General features: G+C 40.6%; 1 protein-coding gene across 2 annotated transcripts; it reads left to right on the top strand.

Annotated features, from left to right (window-relative positions):
- The first annotated feature begins 55 nt into the window (after positions 1 to 55).
- rnls (renalase, FAD-dependent amine oxidase) lies at positions 56 to 16,429 on the top strand. Of its 2 annotated transcripts, XM_032574660.1 has the most exons (7): positions 57 to 301; positions 2,688 to 2,793; positions 2,866 to 3,008; positions 5,616 to 5,771; positions 7,010 to 7,183; positions 15,524 to 15,699; positions 15,766 to 16,429. In XM_032574660.1, the coding sequence occupies exons 1-7, from the start codon at positions 184 to 186 to the stop codon at positions 15,940 to 15,942; spliced, it is 1,050 nt and encodes a 349-aa protein (XP_032430551.1). In that variant the 5' UTR covers positions 57 to 183; the 3' UTR covers positions 15,943 to 16,429. The 2 variants fall into 2 exon arrangements, with proteins under 2 accessions (XP_032430552.1, XP_032430551.1); XM_032574661.1 differs by lacking the exon at positions 7,010 to 7,183 and having other exon boundaries at positions 56 to 301.
- The last annotated feature ends 386 nt before the right edge of the window (positions 16,430 to 16,815 follow it).

The following is a 16,815-nucleotide window of genomic DNA, read 5'->3' as shown; positions in this document are numbered from 1 at the left end:
ACGCTTTCTCTGATTGGTCGGAAGCAACATTTATTTTGAAGTGTCTTGCCGGATGTGAGGTCATCAAAGAGGCGCAATAACTTTTGTTTTGCCTTCTGTAGTTCTGCAGGACCTGTTTTCATAACCCAGTTTAACTGTAGTGCTGGAACCGGTCTCTTCCGACGTGACTGGACACCTTAAAAGATGTCCCGGGTTCTGATCGTTGGAGCAGGCTTGACAGGCAGCTTGTGCGCATATGTGTTGAAGAAAGTGCTGCAGAGTAAAGCTCAGTTTGTGGTGTGGGACAAGGCAAGGGGTGCAGGTCAGTTCACAAACCATTTTAGCTTAATTAGGTTAAGGGTTTAATAGATGAGACCCGAAAAGAATCAGCCTACAGATGAACATGTCTCATGGGTTCGACAGCGGTTGAATTCAGTCTGTAATTTGGATAAATGTCGATGGCATGCAACAGGAGGCGCTGTTACACTTTACCATACTTTGTCATACCTTGACCTCGAAGAAGAGCATCCTAGCTACACCGAAAACGTAAACTTCGAAGCGGGGAGGGAAGGGGTATGTGCGTGTGTGTTTGTGGGCGGGGAGGGAAATAAAAAGAAAAAGCTGAAGAAAAAATAAGATGTAACATTTTACAATAATACTATGACTATTATGGAAATATAGATGTCACAGAATATGGTAGCTCTTATCAAATATTTTGACCACATTGCAACTTATAAAAACATAAGTACTTGAGTAGCAGAGTTTACAAGTACAAGTTACAGTGTGGCCAAAAATATATAAGGGCTATATTCTGTGACCGTCAATATTTCCATAATAGTCATAATATTAGTAGTCAAATGTTAGTTTTTATTCTTTGTTCTTTTGCGTTTGTCCCCCGCCCCCATATGCATAGCTTACGTTTTTGGCGTGACATCCAAAACAAATTAAAGAATTTCTATGAAAGATGATGAAATTCAGAACATTTTAAGGACTGCACAGGACTTTTAGATAGAAGCTCCGGTCAGAAGTTAAGTAAACAAAATAATGTCTCAAAAAGGACTTATCCTTTAGGGAGGGAGGAAAGAAAGTGGAAGAATAGAAAAAAGCCAAGATAAAGGTTTTTTTTTTAAATGCGACTTGGTAATGTGATGTAATGTAAAAAATTTGTAAAGCTGCTAATAGAAAATTAGCTTGATAGCGACCTGGAACGGTCTAGTTCAATGCCAAACAGTTATGCTAGCATATTTGTGTGAAGCTGAGTTTTAACTTGAAATGAGTTGATTCTCATGGTTGGCTCTGTATATTTCTGAGGTATTTTTGGCTGTTTGATAACGTTTGATAAGAATAATTAAAACTTCTCAATGTTGAACATTGTCTAGCAAAATGTTTTTACGTCAGACTACATAGCTGCTACATTGATGAGCTGCTCTATGCTGTAGTTAGGGATTTGTTGTTCGCTGCTGAGCATAATTATTTTGTGATAAAAGAAACATTATTTTTACATCAACTTCTAAGTTATGTGCAACTTCTGTTAAAATCATTTAAAGCCTCAGAATCAGTCCAGTACCGGTACCGGTCCTGGACCGGTACCAGTCCCCCTGGGATAAAGACAGGGGGAGTCTTTATCCCCCTGGGATAAATAAATTTTTTAGCTATTGGAGTTGCGCTTAAGAGAAATTTATGTAATCAAAGAATGTCATGAATATGTGTGTATGTATTCCATCTTAAGTTGGGCTGCATCGATTGCAGTTTTCTGGCCGATCCCTGGTTACCGATCTTTAAAAAGCCTGACCAGCCAATTTTGATTTTGGCTGATATTAATTTTTTTTGTCTGAAATGTCGCTAAATATAGCAAGAAAGTCACTGAGTTGGCAACAGTGGGTGAATATTGTTAACTGTAAACGTGCAGACCTGACCTGGTGGGCCAGTCTGTCAGTCAAACCTCTCACTGTAGAGCAGAAGAGGACAGAGACTGATTTTTAAACCTTTGCTGACGAAGATAAGATTAGGAGATAAAATCAGCTTCACATGCAAGTATCAGCAGATCACAATCCCCCAAAATTATGAAAATCAGCGCCCAGAAATCAACTGGTTGATAAATCAGTTGGCCAATAAATGTATCTTATTATACATGTATATAATGTAAACAGCACTGCCAGAGATGCAATAAGTTTATAGCAGGTGTGTGAATGACCTAATGATCGGACTGCTGATTGCAGCCAGTCCACATTGTTAGCAGAACTAGAGGGCTCCAAAACCAAATTTCGGCTTGGGCCGGCCCTGCTCTTAGTCTCTGCTTGGACTTTCTGCTGGCTTAGGAAACATGGAACTGCCTTTTAGCACAGTCACCTAGCAACCTCTCATCCAATAGTATGAAAATGTTGTACTGGGTGCGTTTGTTTCCTTCTAGCTGGTGTGCCTGTATGGCTACTATCGTTTGTAGCAAACTGCGCCACCCACTGGATGTAGGGAGAAACGACGACGTCAGCTTTCTGCTCCGTAGTCTTTACACAAAATTGTCAAAATTTGCACAGAAACATAAAGATACAGTATATCCCTAAATAATCTATGGAGACAGCAAAAAGAAGTTGTTTTGGGGTTTGTTGCACTTTAAGTGTATAAGTGGAGCTTTGTATAGGCATGCCTTTGTGCAGATTTTCAACCTGGAACAGGAACTCTTCAACCTTTGTATATCCACTCTGTGCCAGGGGGTAGGATGTCTACCAGCCGTCCTCCTGACCCTACATCTCATTCCGCTGACCTTGGAGCCCAGTACATTACAGCCACTGCTGCATACACTCAGTCCCACAGCAAGTACGCCTCACTTGATCATTTCTGACGTTAACAAACATCCATGTATCAGTTTCTGATGATGTGTATGTTCAGTTTTTATACAGAGTTGCTGTCAGCTGGCCTACTCAAGTCACTGGACTGTCACATTGAAGGTCTGCAGCACAAAGAGGGAAACAAGAATTATGTAACACCACTGGGGACAAGCAGTGTGGTGAAACACTTCCTGTCTGAGTCAGGTAATCACACCTTTTTGATATTTCGTCTGAGTCAGTCCTGAGTCAGGTTATCATAGCAGTGTGTGTGAGATATCTGCTGTAGTCTGCTGCCTGATATTCTGGTAATTAGGGCTCCAAGCCTGCGGGAGTTAAGAGGACGGCTACTCCGTTTTTCTATTCTTGTTATTATGATGTTTGTCTGCTGAAACTCATACTGCAGCCTACATCCCCGAAACTTGTTACAATTTTTATTTGGTATCCAGGTTCACTACCAACACCGCTACTTGGATGCAAATAGTCAGCCACATTCACCTGTAGGTGGCACTGTGGTAAAAAAAATGCATTTCAGCTTATAACTACAAAACTAGAAGTCACATATGGGCAAAGTTTCTTAGAAATATTTTCCAACACTGTGCAAAATGTTTTGGTTCGGAATTTTTTTCAGCAGAGAGCCATTAAGATTGCAGTAAAACATAGATTAATGCCTGGTTTTAAAATTAGTTAACTGGCCATTATTTTGTGCCCATTGTTGGGCACCACACAGCACGTTCGAACCATTATACCTAGGATTTCTGTCGGCTAATGTGTGGTCTCTCAGGTTTTGAAAATGGGCCGACAATCGGTCGACAACTCTAAGATCGTGTAGTGTGCGCTGGGCTTTACACTAAGGAAATGAGGAAGGGAGGGTCAGTGGAGAGCACCGGAGTTGAGCCTTTTTTTCATTCAGTGTCATTAACAGAAAGAGAAACAGGTCGGAAGAAACGAAAAAGCCGATAATTAAAATGAGGCCGATAGTTTTAATTTATCGTGCGACTAATTGATTAATTGATTTATTGTTTATCGCGACAGGCCTACTTACAGGCATGCCTAGGAGCAATATTAGCCCCTATTTCTGCAGCTCAACCAGGTGACTTCTTTTCTGAAGAGGATTAAGCCCAACAAAGGTTGTTACACCTTATAAGGTGTTGGGAAGGACTCTGATATCATGTGCTGACCAGTTGGCAGGTTTCTTTTTAGACATTTTTAATCTGCCCTTTAGTTTTCCACTGTTTCTGTTTGCCTTAATTCTTTCATCATCATCCCAGTACCAAAAAAATCTACAGGGCCTGGATTAAATGACTATCACCTGGTTGCACAAATCCCAGTCATCATGAAACACTTTGAGAGGATCATCCTAAAACACATCAAGGTTTACCTTCCTGTTGGTCTGGATAGGCACCAGTTTGCCTATAGGAGGAACCGGTCCTCAGAGGATGCTCTCTCCATTGCACTACACACAGCCCTGACACATCTGCAGCATCCTGACACTTATGTTAGGATGCTATTCATTGACTTCAATTCATCATCATCATGGAGAAGCTCCACAACCTGGGACTTTCAGCATCAATGTGCTTTTGGAGGGACCTGAGGCCGGTTGTGAGGGACCAGCCTCAGGTGAGGGATTTTCTCACAAACGGCCTCAGGTGGTGAGAATAGGGGACCAAACATCATCCACCCAGTTCTCAGTGCATTTACACCTCAGGTTGTTCACCCACAACTGTGTAGCCATCCATTCCTCTAACAGGGTTCTAAAGTTTGCAAATGATACCACTGTAGTGGGTCTGATAACAAACAATGATGAGACTCTGTACAGAGAGGAGATGTAGAACCTGACCCGGTGGTGTTCAGTGAACACCAGCAAGACCAAGGAGCTCATAGTGGACTACAGGAGATCCAGGAGGACAGTGCACACACCTATTACAATTCAAGGGAAGGTGGTGACTCCACCACCTTCCCTTGACAACATCAAACTCCTGGGCATCCACATCTCCTTGGACCTGACTAGGAACACGTCTTTTCTGATGAGGTGTTCAGCAACTCTTCTTCAAAGACTGTTGTTTTTTTTTTGTCAGGAAACTGAAAAGGGCTGAACTCCCTACTCAATTGCTCAAGAAGCTGCATAGAGCCGTGATTGAGAGCATTGCTGTGGCTAAGGAACAGCTTTTTCCAAAGAGCTGTGAAGTCTATCTGTACACCTTCCAGTCCCTCTGTCCCCCTGTAGACACACTCTCACCCATCTGCTGCACCCTAATGAATGATCAAGACTTTATTTATTTATCTATTTGTCACTGAGGATACCCCTCCAAATTTGTTATGTTCTGGAAACATAATAACAAATGAAAAATCTCATAAGACATATAAAAATCTTAAATGTTTTATATTCTAATTTTAAATGTATTTTCATTTGTTGTAAGTAGAAATTAATCATTACAGTAATAAAGGCTTGAAAACACCAGTGTGTAATTAATCTATATATAAAGTGTTTTATTTTGTAAATTGAGTTACTGACATGAAATAACTTTTCAATAAATTCTATATTTTTGAATAGGACTGACTATAGAGATCTGTTTTTCTCTCCCCTCCTTGTGGGCAGCATAACCTACTGCCCACAAGAGGGCAGTATTTTATGCAAGTGTTCCCCTTGTTTTTCCAATTAAACAGAATTATCTTATTCTCAAACTGTGGTCCAACAGTTTGATACTCGGATTAGAAACAGATCAAATCATTATTGGTTCACAGCAACAGCAGAACTAAATATAACTTAAAGGTATAGAGTTCTTCAGGTCTGAAACTGTCTTTTTGCCTCAGGAGCTGATTTGTACCTGGAATATCATGTGACTGGCCTACACCGTTGTGGAGCATCATGGAAAGTGGAGAGGAAGGGAGGCAATGAGAAGTTTGACGCTGTTGTCTTGACAATTCCTGTGCCTCAGATCCTTCAGCTGCAGGGAGACCTGGGGAACTGTAAGACCGTCACAAACACAACCAGAAGCAGATCAAGTTTGAGTCTTTGTGTCACCTGACCTATGTACAGCTCTCGTGAGTTGCTGCAGAGGAACATTTTTGATGTACCTTATGTGACCTTTGCTCTGATTTAGGTACAGCCCATGAACACAAGGATGAAGCAGTAGCTTTGTAACCTCTGTGGTCCCATAAAATAATCCTTAGTTTTTGCTGAACAGACGTTGGTCTCAGAGCAGTTAAACACATGCATGTTGTATTTCTAACCATATTAGGACTGAGTATTGACTTCCATTTAATGTAGTGACTCAATTTGCATCTTTAACCTTAATGTAATCGTACACTCACCAGCCACTTTATTAGGTACTATTATTGCAGGTACTTGTATTCATGTGCAGTGAAGTAAGTTTCCGTTAGTTGCTGATGAATACTAAATTATGTGTATTCTTCTGCAAAAAACAAACAAACAGATAATTGGTTGGAATGCAGCTGAAAGAGGGGTTTGCCCAAGGGACCATTCCTGCAAGAACTAGGAATGGTTCCCTCTGTGCATATTTATATTTTAAGCTTACACTGTTAGGCTGTAGTGTGATTAATCTGATTACATTTTTTAATTGATTGACAGCACTAAATACAACCATTTTAAATTGAATGTTTTTTGAAAATACATTTGTATTTACTATATTCACAGTGTACAACTGAATTGCAGTAATTTAATGGTTATTTCAGTTCATCTGGGTCCCAGCAGCCAGATTCTTTGTGCTTACTTTTTTCTTCCCTCCCTCTTCCTCTCTGCTGCTCTGATCTGCCTCACTGTGCTCACCTGTGCAGGAAGATGCGTCCTCCTGCTCTGCCTCTCGACTTAGTGCCTATACACAGCAGAGGAGGTGTGGAAATGTTGAGGACAGATGTAATTGATATTCCAGAACATAAATATCTGTGGAACACCTGGTGAAAGTCCATTAAGAAGAATCAATCAGTTATGTTTCATGCATAAAGTTATTTACAGATGTTGAGTTTGCTCAGAGAGGTTTAAAGGTCATAAGCAGTTCATGTGTTGTGTGGAACCTCAGGGAGCAGATAAGACTCCAGGAACACACTGTATTAGCAAAACTCAAGTCTCCAATAGCAGTAGTCATGGTGACAATTGATGAGTTGAAGTACCTAGGATCAAGCATCCAGGTATTACATTTCCCATGATGCAAGTGGTATTACAGACTGTCTGTCATTCTGTTTCTCAGTACTGTCTGTCCAGCAAAGAGAGCAGTTGGAGAGTGTCAGGTACTCATCCCGCTTCGCTATCGCACTCTTCTTCTCTCCGGATGTTGTCTTCAGTTTTTCCTGGGGAGCGCGGTACGTCACTGACAGCCACTGCATTCGCTACATCGCTGTGGACAACAAGAAACGCAGTTCAGGTGTCTTCACCCATCTGTATCTGACAAATTATGTCACTAGCATAAAAAAAAATCAACTATTGTAAACAAAGTTTTGCACTTGAAAATATAAATTGTTTGTGTAACATCACAACTTAAAGTGTAACTTACCTGTGAAAGCATAACCCTGCCCCACTTGTCAACTTATCCACTCTGTTGTTACATTTGACTTTCCTCTGTAGATTTTTGTTAAAAAAACCAACTAATGACAAATCTAGAGACTTTTTTTCTGTTGGCAATTTTGGTGGTGACAACACTCTGCAGCTCAGCTGCAGCCAGACTCTATCATGAATAGAGCAGCTAGGGCTACCTAAGCACTCCAGTACCATGCTGATTTGAACACCATACTGTTGCCAGTATACAGTCAGAGCAGCAGATACCCATTCTACTCCATGTCCACATTGCAAATGCATTGATTAAAACTGATTAACGCTTTCAATCAATGCTCACCACAGTCATGCTTGGCTTGCTATTCCAACTCCTGACTCCCCACTGGGTGGGACTGTGACAGAGTTGTACCAAGCTTTGTAACCAATAGAGCAGGGGTCACCAACCTTTTTGAGACTGGGAGCTACTTCACGGGTACAGAGTAAAACGAAGGGTTACTTGTTTGATACAGACATAAATTTTCTTGGCTCAGCCATTATAATAAGAGTATATATACGTATATATATATGATTACATGCTGCCTGATCATACTGTATTAATGTTAGGGACTACTGACAATAGTTATCAGTAATAATTTACCATGCAGCTATGGCTAATTGCTATTATGTAATCAGAAATTCTTAGTTCAGAGTTTTAAGTTTGATTCCCTTTTGGAGCTTTTCTGTGTGATTCTAAATTGCCCACAAGTGACTGAAGAGTATGGATTGGTGCAGCTGCAGCTGTACAGATTTTCCTTTAAATAAAAAAAAGAAATGTTATTGTATTTTTTTTTATTATCCAACCCTCTTTACTATTAATAAAATTGTGGAGAGAAGAAAAAGTTATTTTGTGCCAAAACATCTTGTCTGTAGCGCACATCAGTGTGAGTCTGTGGGGATCAAAGGGCACGCGAAAGCCTAAATCTTATTGGTCAGTTTGCTTTTTCTGTGAGCTGAAAACGATTAGTGGAGTTTGAATCTCCCATAGTGTAAGATCCCGTCTGAGCTTTTTTACACTGTGCAGTTCTGGAGGGTCTCCGGTTTATTAGGTTTTTTTGTGGTTTCACAAACTTAAAAGCTGATGGGTCACCCGTTGGCTGACACCAGATGTCGAAAAAAAACTGTCCAACAGATTGGAAGGTACATACAAAACTATCACTGCACCTGACCTACAAGAGCACAACCACCTCTCCAACGCGCATCATGTGCGCATCGCACAAAAGCCGCACAAACCTAAACCACTAAAGCAGCACAACCTTTTTTTTGGTTGTTTTTTTTTTTTTTTTACACAAACGATGCTAAATAATAAAGACATGGAAGAGAAGCCTACCTGTGCGATCCACTGAAAGAGGAGGATGTTGACACCCAAGTTTAGGTGGTGTCAGAGGTCCAAAGGAGGAGAAGGTGAAGCAACAATGTTTGCTTAATTTTTACTCTTGTGGGGAACGTTTCGACTAGATTAAATTGTTTAACTCCCCTCCACCAATCACAGCCACTCTCTGGGGAAAAACCCGCCTGATGAAAGAGTCCTGTCTCAACCGCGCTATAACATGAAGAGCGTTTAGTGACTGGAGGAGTCCTTCTCAGCCTCAGAGCCTCTAAAACATGGAAACTTTCACTTTTCCTCCTATAAATTAGACATTATTTCTCTGAGCTGCACACAGCTATTGACATACCTAGCAACGGTTGCTAAGCTGACTCAACCTGCGTAGATGGAATCTGGTCTGTTATGACATCACAGAGTTTTATCACAGATTTCAGGCAGCAATTCTTTCCTTCTGCTACTTTCTTTAAGAGAGACAGCTGGAGTTTGGTGAGAGATTGAAATAGTTTGCTATTTAAACGAAATAGTTATTTAATTGTCCTAAAGTTTGCTTTACATTGCAAATCCAAGAAGCCATGAGCCACAGAAAGAATCCAAAGCCTCATGCATTCCCGGTTTTTTCCGGGGACATGATTGCGCCGATGATTGAAGAGTTTTTTTGGTCCATTTCATTGAAGCAGACCCTGGATTTGGCCTTGGGGAAGCCTGATTGCGACACCAAGTCCTGCTTGAAGGAGCTGCTTGTAAACTTAGTGGATGAATGCTGCACCTTCATTCTCTGCAATATCCCTAAGCAGGGCATCAGATCCCGAGAGGTGGACACGATCTTGGGCAATGTGCTGCTAACAACATTTGCAGACACCCTTCAGATTACAGGGAAAATTCATCCCAAGAGCTTTGACTGTTTCAATAAGTTATTCCTTAAATATGTCAAAGAATCATTGAGATCTGCCTGCTCTATGCATGATTCAGAAACTTCTGAGGTCCAACACATTTGTTGGTCGGACGCAATGGATTCAATCCTTCCACATGCACTCCGGCTGATAGAGGAACTGTTGGTATGTCACTGTAAAGAACATCGTCAGACAGAACGAAAAGCTACTGAAGACCAGCAACAGAGAAAAGACCACGCAGGTGCTTGCTCTGGCCATTTCCAAGCTGAAGAGAAAGACACAATCAAAACTCATACCGACCGCTGTGGGAGTAAGCAGTTTAATGTAAACCTGATACAAGACATCCTTGAGAAATTAGACTCGGAGGTAACAACAGACGAGACATGTGACAGCAATCCTGTTTCTGAAAACGAGGAATGGGACTTGAAGATGGTGGATGAATTCATTTTGGAGGAACTTTCAAAGATCACTAATATAGATGATTTGATCTCTACTGAAAGGGAATCAGATATAAAGATGGTGGATGAATTCATTTTGGAGGATCTTTCAAAGACCACTAATGTAAATGATTTGATCTCTAATGAGAGGGAACCAGATATAAAGATGGTGGATGAATTTATTTCGGAGGAGTTTTCAGATCCGGCACAGGCAACTCATCTTACGTTGAAGGAGAAGGAGTTAAGTCTGGAAATGATGGACGACTTAATCTTTGAGGTGCTGCCAAAGGTTAGGGAAGTGAAAACCTCAATCTCTGACCAACACCGTTTAGAGATCCCAGGAAATTCATTGGATGACCTTTCATCAACTGAAAACCAAGAGTCTAGAGATCAAGCTGTTCCGCTTGCACAACAACAGAACAAAGCAGCTGGAGTCAAAATGAAGAAGAACCTTCAAAATTACAGCTTTGAACAATGCAATAGAGATTTACCGGCACCAGAGGATGAAGAAACGACAGTACCATCAGTGGAAAACTTAATTTCAGAGGAATTGACCCACTCAAAAGGCAGACAGTTAGTTGATGCGGAGCAGGAGTCAGTGGTTACCACAAAGGTTGCTGAACCGCTGCCAGTCGCAGAGAAGGAGGAGCAGCAGTCATCCATCATGCTGCTTGTCAATGCAGTTCTTATCAAGGCCATAACAAAATCAAGGATAACATGCAAGTACAATCACCTCCAAGACATCGTAGAGAGGTTGTCTGAGAAAATCTGTGCTGATCAAGGTGAGGTCAAGGTGCAAGATCTAAAGGATATTCATAGTAGTCTGAACAATCTCAGCAAGGACATACTGAGAGCAGTCACAAAAAAATTAGGCTGCTCAAAAAAAGATGTTCTCGTACTGTTGGGTTTAAACAGTTCAATGGTAGATGAGGAATTCATTTCCATTTGCAAAGAGAAAATAGTAAAACCAGCCAAAAAACCCAGCCTCATTAAACGTTTCTGGGCCTCTATATCCAAGACTAATTAATATTAATATAATAATATTAATAGTTAAAAGATATGTTGTTTGGTTGGTTCGCACCAATCTATGTTTTAACCTAAAAGAAATGGACTGTGTCAAATGGACTGGGTTAATCTGACCTAGAAGTCAGGAAGGAATTCAGATTTGGAGAGATGTGGAATAACAATCACTTAAGAGAGGAAAGATGTTAGTTTTAAGCTGTTGTGCATGAAAATTCTGGCACCCAACCTGCTCGCCTGCAAAGGAACCGGACCGTAGCAAAAGACTGGAGAAAGAACCTCTGTTTGGAAAGACAAGGAACAAACAATATGACTAATAGTTCGTCTGAAGTGGAGCAGATGTTGAGTTCAAGACGTCTCTAATTATTCCATGAGGTCAACTCCTAGTACGGCAAGAGGCCGTGAGTTTAGTGGTACAGCAAGAGGCCGTGAACTTAATGGTACTGCAAGAGGCCGTGAACTTAGTAGTACGGCAAGAGGCCGTAAGCTTAGTGGTACGGCAAGAGGCCGTGAGCTTAGTGGTACAGCAAGAGGCCGTGAACTTAATGGTACTGCAAGAGGCCGTAAGCTTAGTGGTACGGCAAGAGGCCGTGAGTTAAGTGGTACAGCAAGAGGCCGTGAACTTAATGGTACAGCAAGAGGCCGTGAGCTTAGTAGTACGGCAAGAGGCCGTGAACTTAGTAGTACGGCAAGAGGCCGTGAGTTTAGTAGTACGGCAAGAGGCCGTGAACTTAGTAGTACGGCAAGAGGCCATGAGTTTAGTAGTACGGCAAGAGGCCGTGAGTTTAGTAGTACGGCAAGAGGCCGTAAGCTTAGTGGTACGGCAAGAGGCCGTGAACTTAGTAGTACGGCAAGAGGCCGTGAGTTTAGTAGTACGGCAAGAGGCCGTGAACTTAGTAGTACGGCAAGAGGCCGTGAGTTTAGTAGTAGGGCAAGAGGCCGTGAACTTAGTAGTACGGCAAGAGGCCATGAGTTTAGTAGTACGGCAAGAGGCCGTGAGTTTAGTAGTACGGCAAGAGGCCGTAAGCTTAGTGGTACGGCAAGAGGCCGTGAACTTAGTAGTACGGCAAGAGGCCGTGAGTTTAGTAGTACGGCAAGAGGCCGTGAACTTAGTAGTACGGCAAGAGGCCGTGAGTTTAGTAGTAGGGCAAGAGGCCGTGAACTTAGTAGTACGGCAAGAGGCCGTGAGTTCAGTAGTACGGCAAGAGGCCGTGAACTTAGTAGTACGGCAAGAGGCCGTGAGTTTAGTGGTACAGCAAGAGGCCGTGAACTTAATGGTACGGCAAGAGGCCGTGAGCTTAGTTTAATATATAATATATTAATAATTTTTGAGACAATTAATTGTTCAGCAAAATTTGTTATTGTGACAGGCCTAAATACAACAAATATTTACTTAAAGTGTGATCTTTTCATGACATTTAATTGTCACCTTTATTGTTTACTCTTAAATGTTTAAAGATGGACTCTTTCCTCTGGTTTGCTTGTTTACATTAAATGTTTACTGGAAAATGTCTGATTATGTAATTGTTTACTTTAATCACATAAAATGTTTATTTAAAAATATAATCTTTCATTACATGTATGTTTATTACCTGAAATATTTTAAATATCAAATTTTTACTTAAAATGTGATTCATTTCATCACCTGTTTACATGCAACTTGAAGAGCTTGAATCAAACGTTTCATGAATGTTTACCACATTAAATGATTAAATGACAGAAAACAGACACTTCCAACTGAACACATATTTCAACACAAATTGTTCATGTTCCTCTTCAGAGTGTGCAGCCTTGCCAAGCTCTTCTCCTGGGGTTTCCTCCTCAGCCTCTCCAACTTGCTCCTCTTCTACAGCCTCCGAGGCTGTGTTTTCATTATTTACCTCTTCTGGGGTAAATAATGAAAACACAATCTCTGTAACTTGTTGATCCACCGTGGTTTTGCTGTATCGCCCCTTTAATTTACGTGCATGTCGGTCCGATGTTGTGGCGTTTACCTCGCCTTACCATTTCAAAGGTCGGTTTACCTTTAAGATGACATATCAGAACACACATCAGTATTAATGCTGTAAATTTGATAACACTAGTATAATAGTTTACTTCACAATAATGGAATAACCTGGATGTCCACTGACAAAACTCGGACTATGCTACATAAAAAGTAGAAGCCCGACCTAAACAAGGTTGACCCACTTAAATGAACTCAACTAACTGAACATGAGTAAACCCAGACAAAATCATAGCAAAACATTATGACACAACACCAACAAAGCGAATTTAGACACTCACCAGAATGGACATGTCTGGAGCAAACTTGTAGATATCTTGGGACATTGCAGAACGTAATATCAGGCTGTTCTTATTTATTAGTTTGTTTGTTTTTTTTTTACCAGTTATTTGTTAATTCTTACATTGTGTGTGAATTGTGAGACAGTTATTTTTTGTTTTTAAGCATATGCACTGACTGATGGCACCTTTTAAATTTCGTTGTCCTTGTGACAATGACAATAAAGATTTATCTTATCTTATCAGGATGTCTCACCGCTGATACCCGGGATATTCGTCTCCTTTTCGTTAGCTCCGATAGCTTAGCCCCATCGCGTTGTTTACAGGCAGGAAAACAGTGAAACGAAAGTCCGTTTTCCATTTTTTTTTACCGTTTTGGTTGTCATTAGACATTACATCCAATAACGCAGCAAGTTCGTACCATTGATAAATCATTTTAAGTAACTTAGATTCAAAAATTCAAAATATCTGTGAGACAGTCGTTTTGTCGGTTATGTATATGGCCTCACAAGATGGCGCTCATATCCCTACTCCTAAAGCAGTGACGTCACGTTCCAAAGCTCTATAGCAAAATTCAACTGCTTAAGAAATAGACCCTTTTCACAGTGACGTCAGACAATGGCCGCCATAACTCAAAACTGGGTATCTTTACTTCCGGTGTGATTTTGCCTTGGGAACCAAGCTGAAAACTTCACGCATTCTCATAATCTTAAGGATATAATAAAAGGTAAGTTTAATAATAACAGCATTTAAGTGTTAGATAGCTGTTACTAATCATTGTAAATTCACCATTCTCTATCTGTGTATAAAATAAACAGCCTCCGATCGGAGAGTAAACCACCTAGCAGCAGCTTTAGCCACATTTAGGAAAAATATACTCTCTGTCAGCGCTGTAACGTTTAGAGGTTCACTTTCTGTGTTTTATAAAACAGTGTTTACGTGCTAGATAACCGTTATAAGTCATTGTCAATTTACCATTCTCCAACTGTATTCAAAGGAACCAGCCTCTGATCATGAGTAAACCAGCTAGCAGCAGCTTTAGCCACAGTTAGGAAAGATATACACGGCCGCCTGTCAGCGCTGTAACGTTAGAGGTTCACTTTTTTATTACTTTTTTATAAGTTTAGAAAAAACAAGACAAAAGCCACAAATAACAGTTGGGCTTGACGATATTTCTGTTTTTCCAGCAACAAAATGCGCATCTCCATGCACTGTTCATGTTTCTGTCACTGCTAACTGTCACAGAGTCTCTCCCAAAGACGCAAAGAAGGAATAAAAATAAATACACAAGAAAATATTAATGTGCAATGATTTGGATAAATAACTTTAATCTGATTACTGGATTTGAAATACGAACTCGTTAGATTATTCGTTACCGAAAAAGTGGTCCGATTAAAGGCATTACAAAGCAGCGGCGGCACCGGACATCTCTGCTTATAACAAACAAATCCCTATTTTATGGGATGAGTGGCAACTCCAGTCTATAATTTAATAATCTGATCAAGATTAGAGCCTAAAACGTTATAGTTCAAAAACAGTAAAAAGTTCTGGTTAAGGAACAGTTATGTCACGTAGTTAGCTAGCTAACAAAATTCACTAATGCTAAGCTAACGGTTACGCAAAACAAAAATACCTACCTTCATAGTCAAACAGGTATTGTTCGGTGAAGAATTTGTAGCCTTTGTCTAATTTAGATTTTTTTGTCAGAGAGAACTGGTTTGCAAATCGTGATATATCTTCAAATCTTATTTTAGGCAAATGTTTTAGAGACTGTGTAAACTCCATGCTCCGGTGATCTGTCTGATCAACATATGCTGTCAGATCAGATTTATACCTCTCTCTCTCTCTCTCTCTCTCTCTCTCTCTCTCTCTCTCTCTCTCTCTCTCTCTCTCTCTATATATATATATATATATATATATATATATGACATATATATATATATGAAATAGACAACTTTATCATTACTTACTATGTACACCGGAACTAAGGATACACAGCTTCGAGCCAAAACGGAAGTTGTGTGACGTCATGTGAAAAGGGTCTATTTAAATGAAAATGTTAACGTTTGCACAGTAACATAAGGATAAAACCATAAATAATCTATTTAGACGGTTTCAGCAAATAAAAATTGATTTGAGGGTTAATTACACTTTAAGTATCTCCACAAGAAATAAAATATTTGTCTCAAATTTTCACAATTATCCATATATTGTCTGAGATGCTCCAGGTCTCGGTCCATCCCTTGTCGTTCACACCAGCGTTCCGTTTGGTCTGGAGCACTTGGAGAATGATAAGGATGCCATCCAGCCAATCATCTTGCAGGAGCTCCAAAGGCTACTCCCTGACCTCCCTCAGCCAGTCAGCATCAAGTTTCAGAAGTGGAGGTACTCCCAGGTGAGTCAGGAGTGTATCTCCTCCAGGTGAGGCAAGGACTTACTCAGCTGTCCATTCCTTGTGCAGGTGCTGACCTCAGTGCCCAATTGTCCAGGCCACATGACTATCTTGGAGCAGCCGCTGCTCATCTGTGGAGGAGATGCTTTCACCCACTCCAACTTTGACGGCTGTGTGGAATCTGCACTGAGTGTGTGCAGAGCACTTCAGTTCTCACTGGATATCAAGCAGAACATTTCTCTCTAATTTGCACACTTATCCATTCATTAACCTATTGACCCATTGACTGGGGTCATTTACCTAAGTGCATCAAGTGACTCAAAGATAAAACCAAAGATGTCTTGGTTTTTCTAAGAATAAATGATTGTGATTAAAATCTTCTCTCCACACCTTCCACACACCGACCTGCTTATGGGGGAATTTTACTGCCGTAAATCCTTACATTTTCAGTTTGGATTGAAAGCAGGAGCCCATCTGTTTCCTCAGAAAACTTGTAATGCTTGCACTCAAAGATTTGAAGAAGAAATGATAATATTTGAAAGAAAGTAAAAGTTTTGAAACAATTTTCACTGCATTATTTGTATCTACATTATGTAGCTGAATCTCGTATTCTGGTGTCGTCCTAAAGGTAAGAAAAGCATCTTCAGCTTTGGTCAAGCTTCCAGGACAGATTGTGTCACACTGTTCTGTGTTACAAGAGTCAGGAAATCATTAAATGCTTACAAAAGAATAATAGTTTTTGTCAATTTAATGGTTTTCCAACTGGGCAAAACTGCTGCTGATTCATCTGTTCAAACATTTTCCTGGAAAGTCGCCTCAGAGTAAATGGTTCAAACAGAGAAAATGGTTCTCAGTTGGTTTACTCTAAATTCTAAAAGCCTGCAGGGACTGTAAGCCTACAGTTTTGAGCTGTGGAACAGCAGAACAAGCTTCTGTACTGTTTCCTAAAACTTTTTCTTAATTTCTCCTCAGGGTTCTCCTATACATCTTGGAAGTTCTCAGACAGAACCACATTCTGTTCTCAGAGAACTGGATCAAACCCTACAGAATATGGTGCATTCTGGGAGCAGAACCGCAGCTTGAGGGCCGGAGCCAGCAGGACAATCGATGTTGGAAATG

The sequence above is a fragment of the Xiphophorus hellerii genome, chromosome 10 (assembly GCF_003331165.1).
Source record: "Xiphophorus hellerii strain 12219 chromosome 10, Xiphophorus_hellerii-4.1, whole genome shotgun sequence".
NCBI lineage: Eukaryota > Metazoa > Chordata > Actinopteri > Cyprinodontiformes > Poeciliidae > Xiphophorus > Xiphophorus hellerii.
This window is presented reverse-complemented; position numbering and strand designations above follow the sequence as displayed.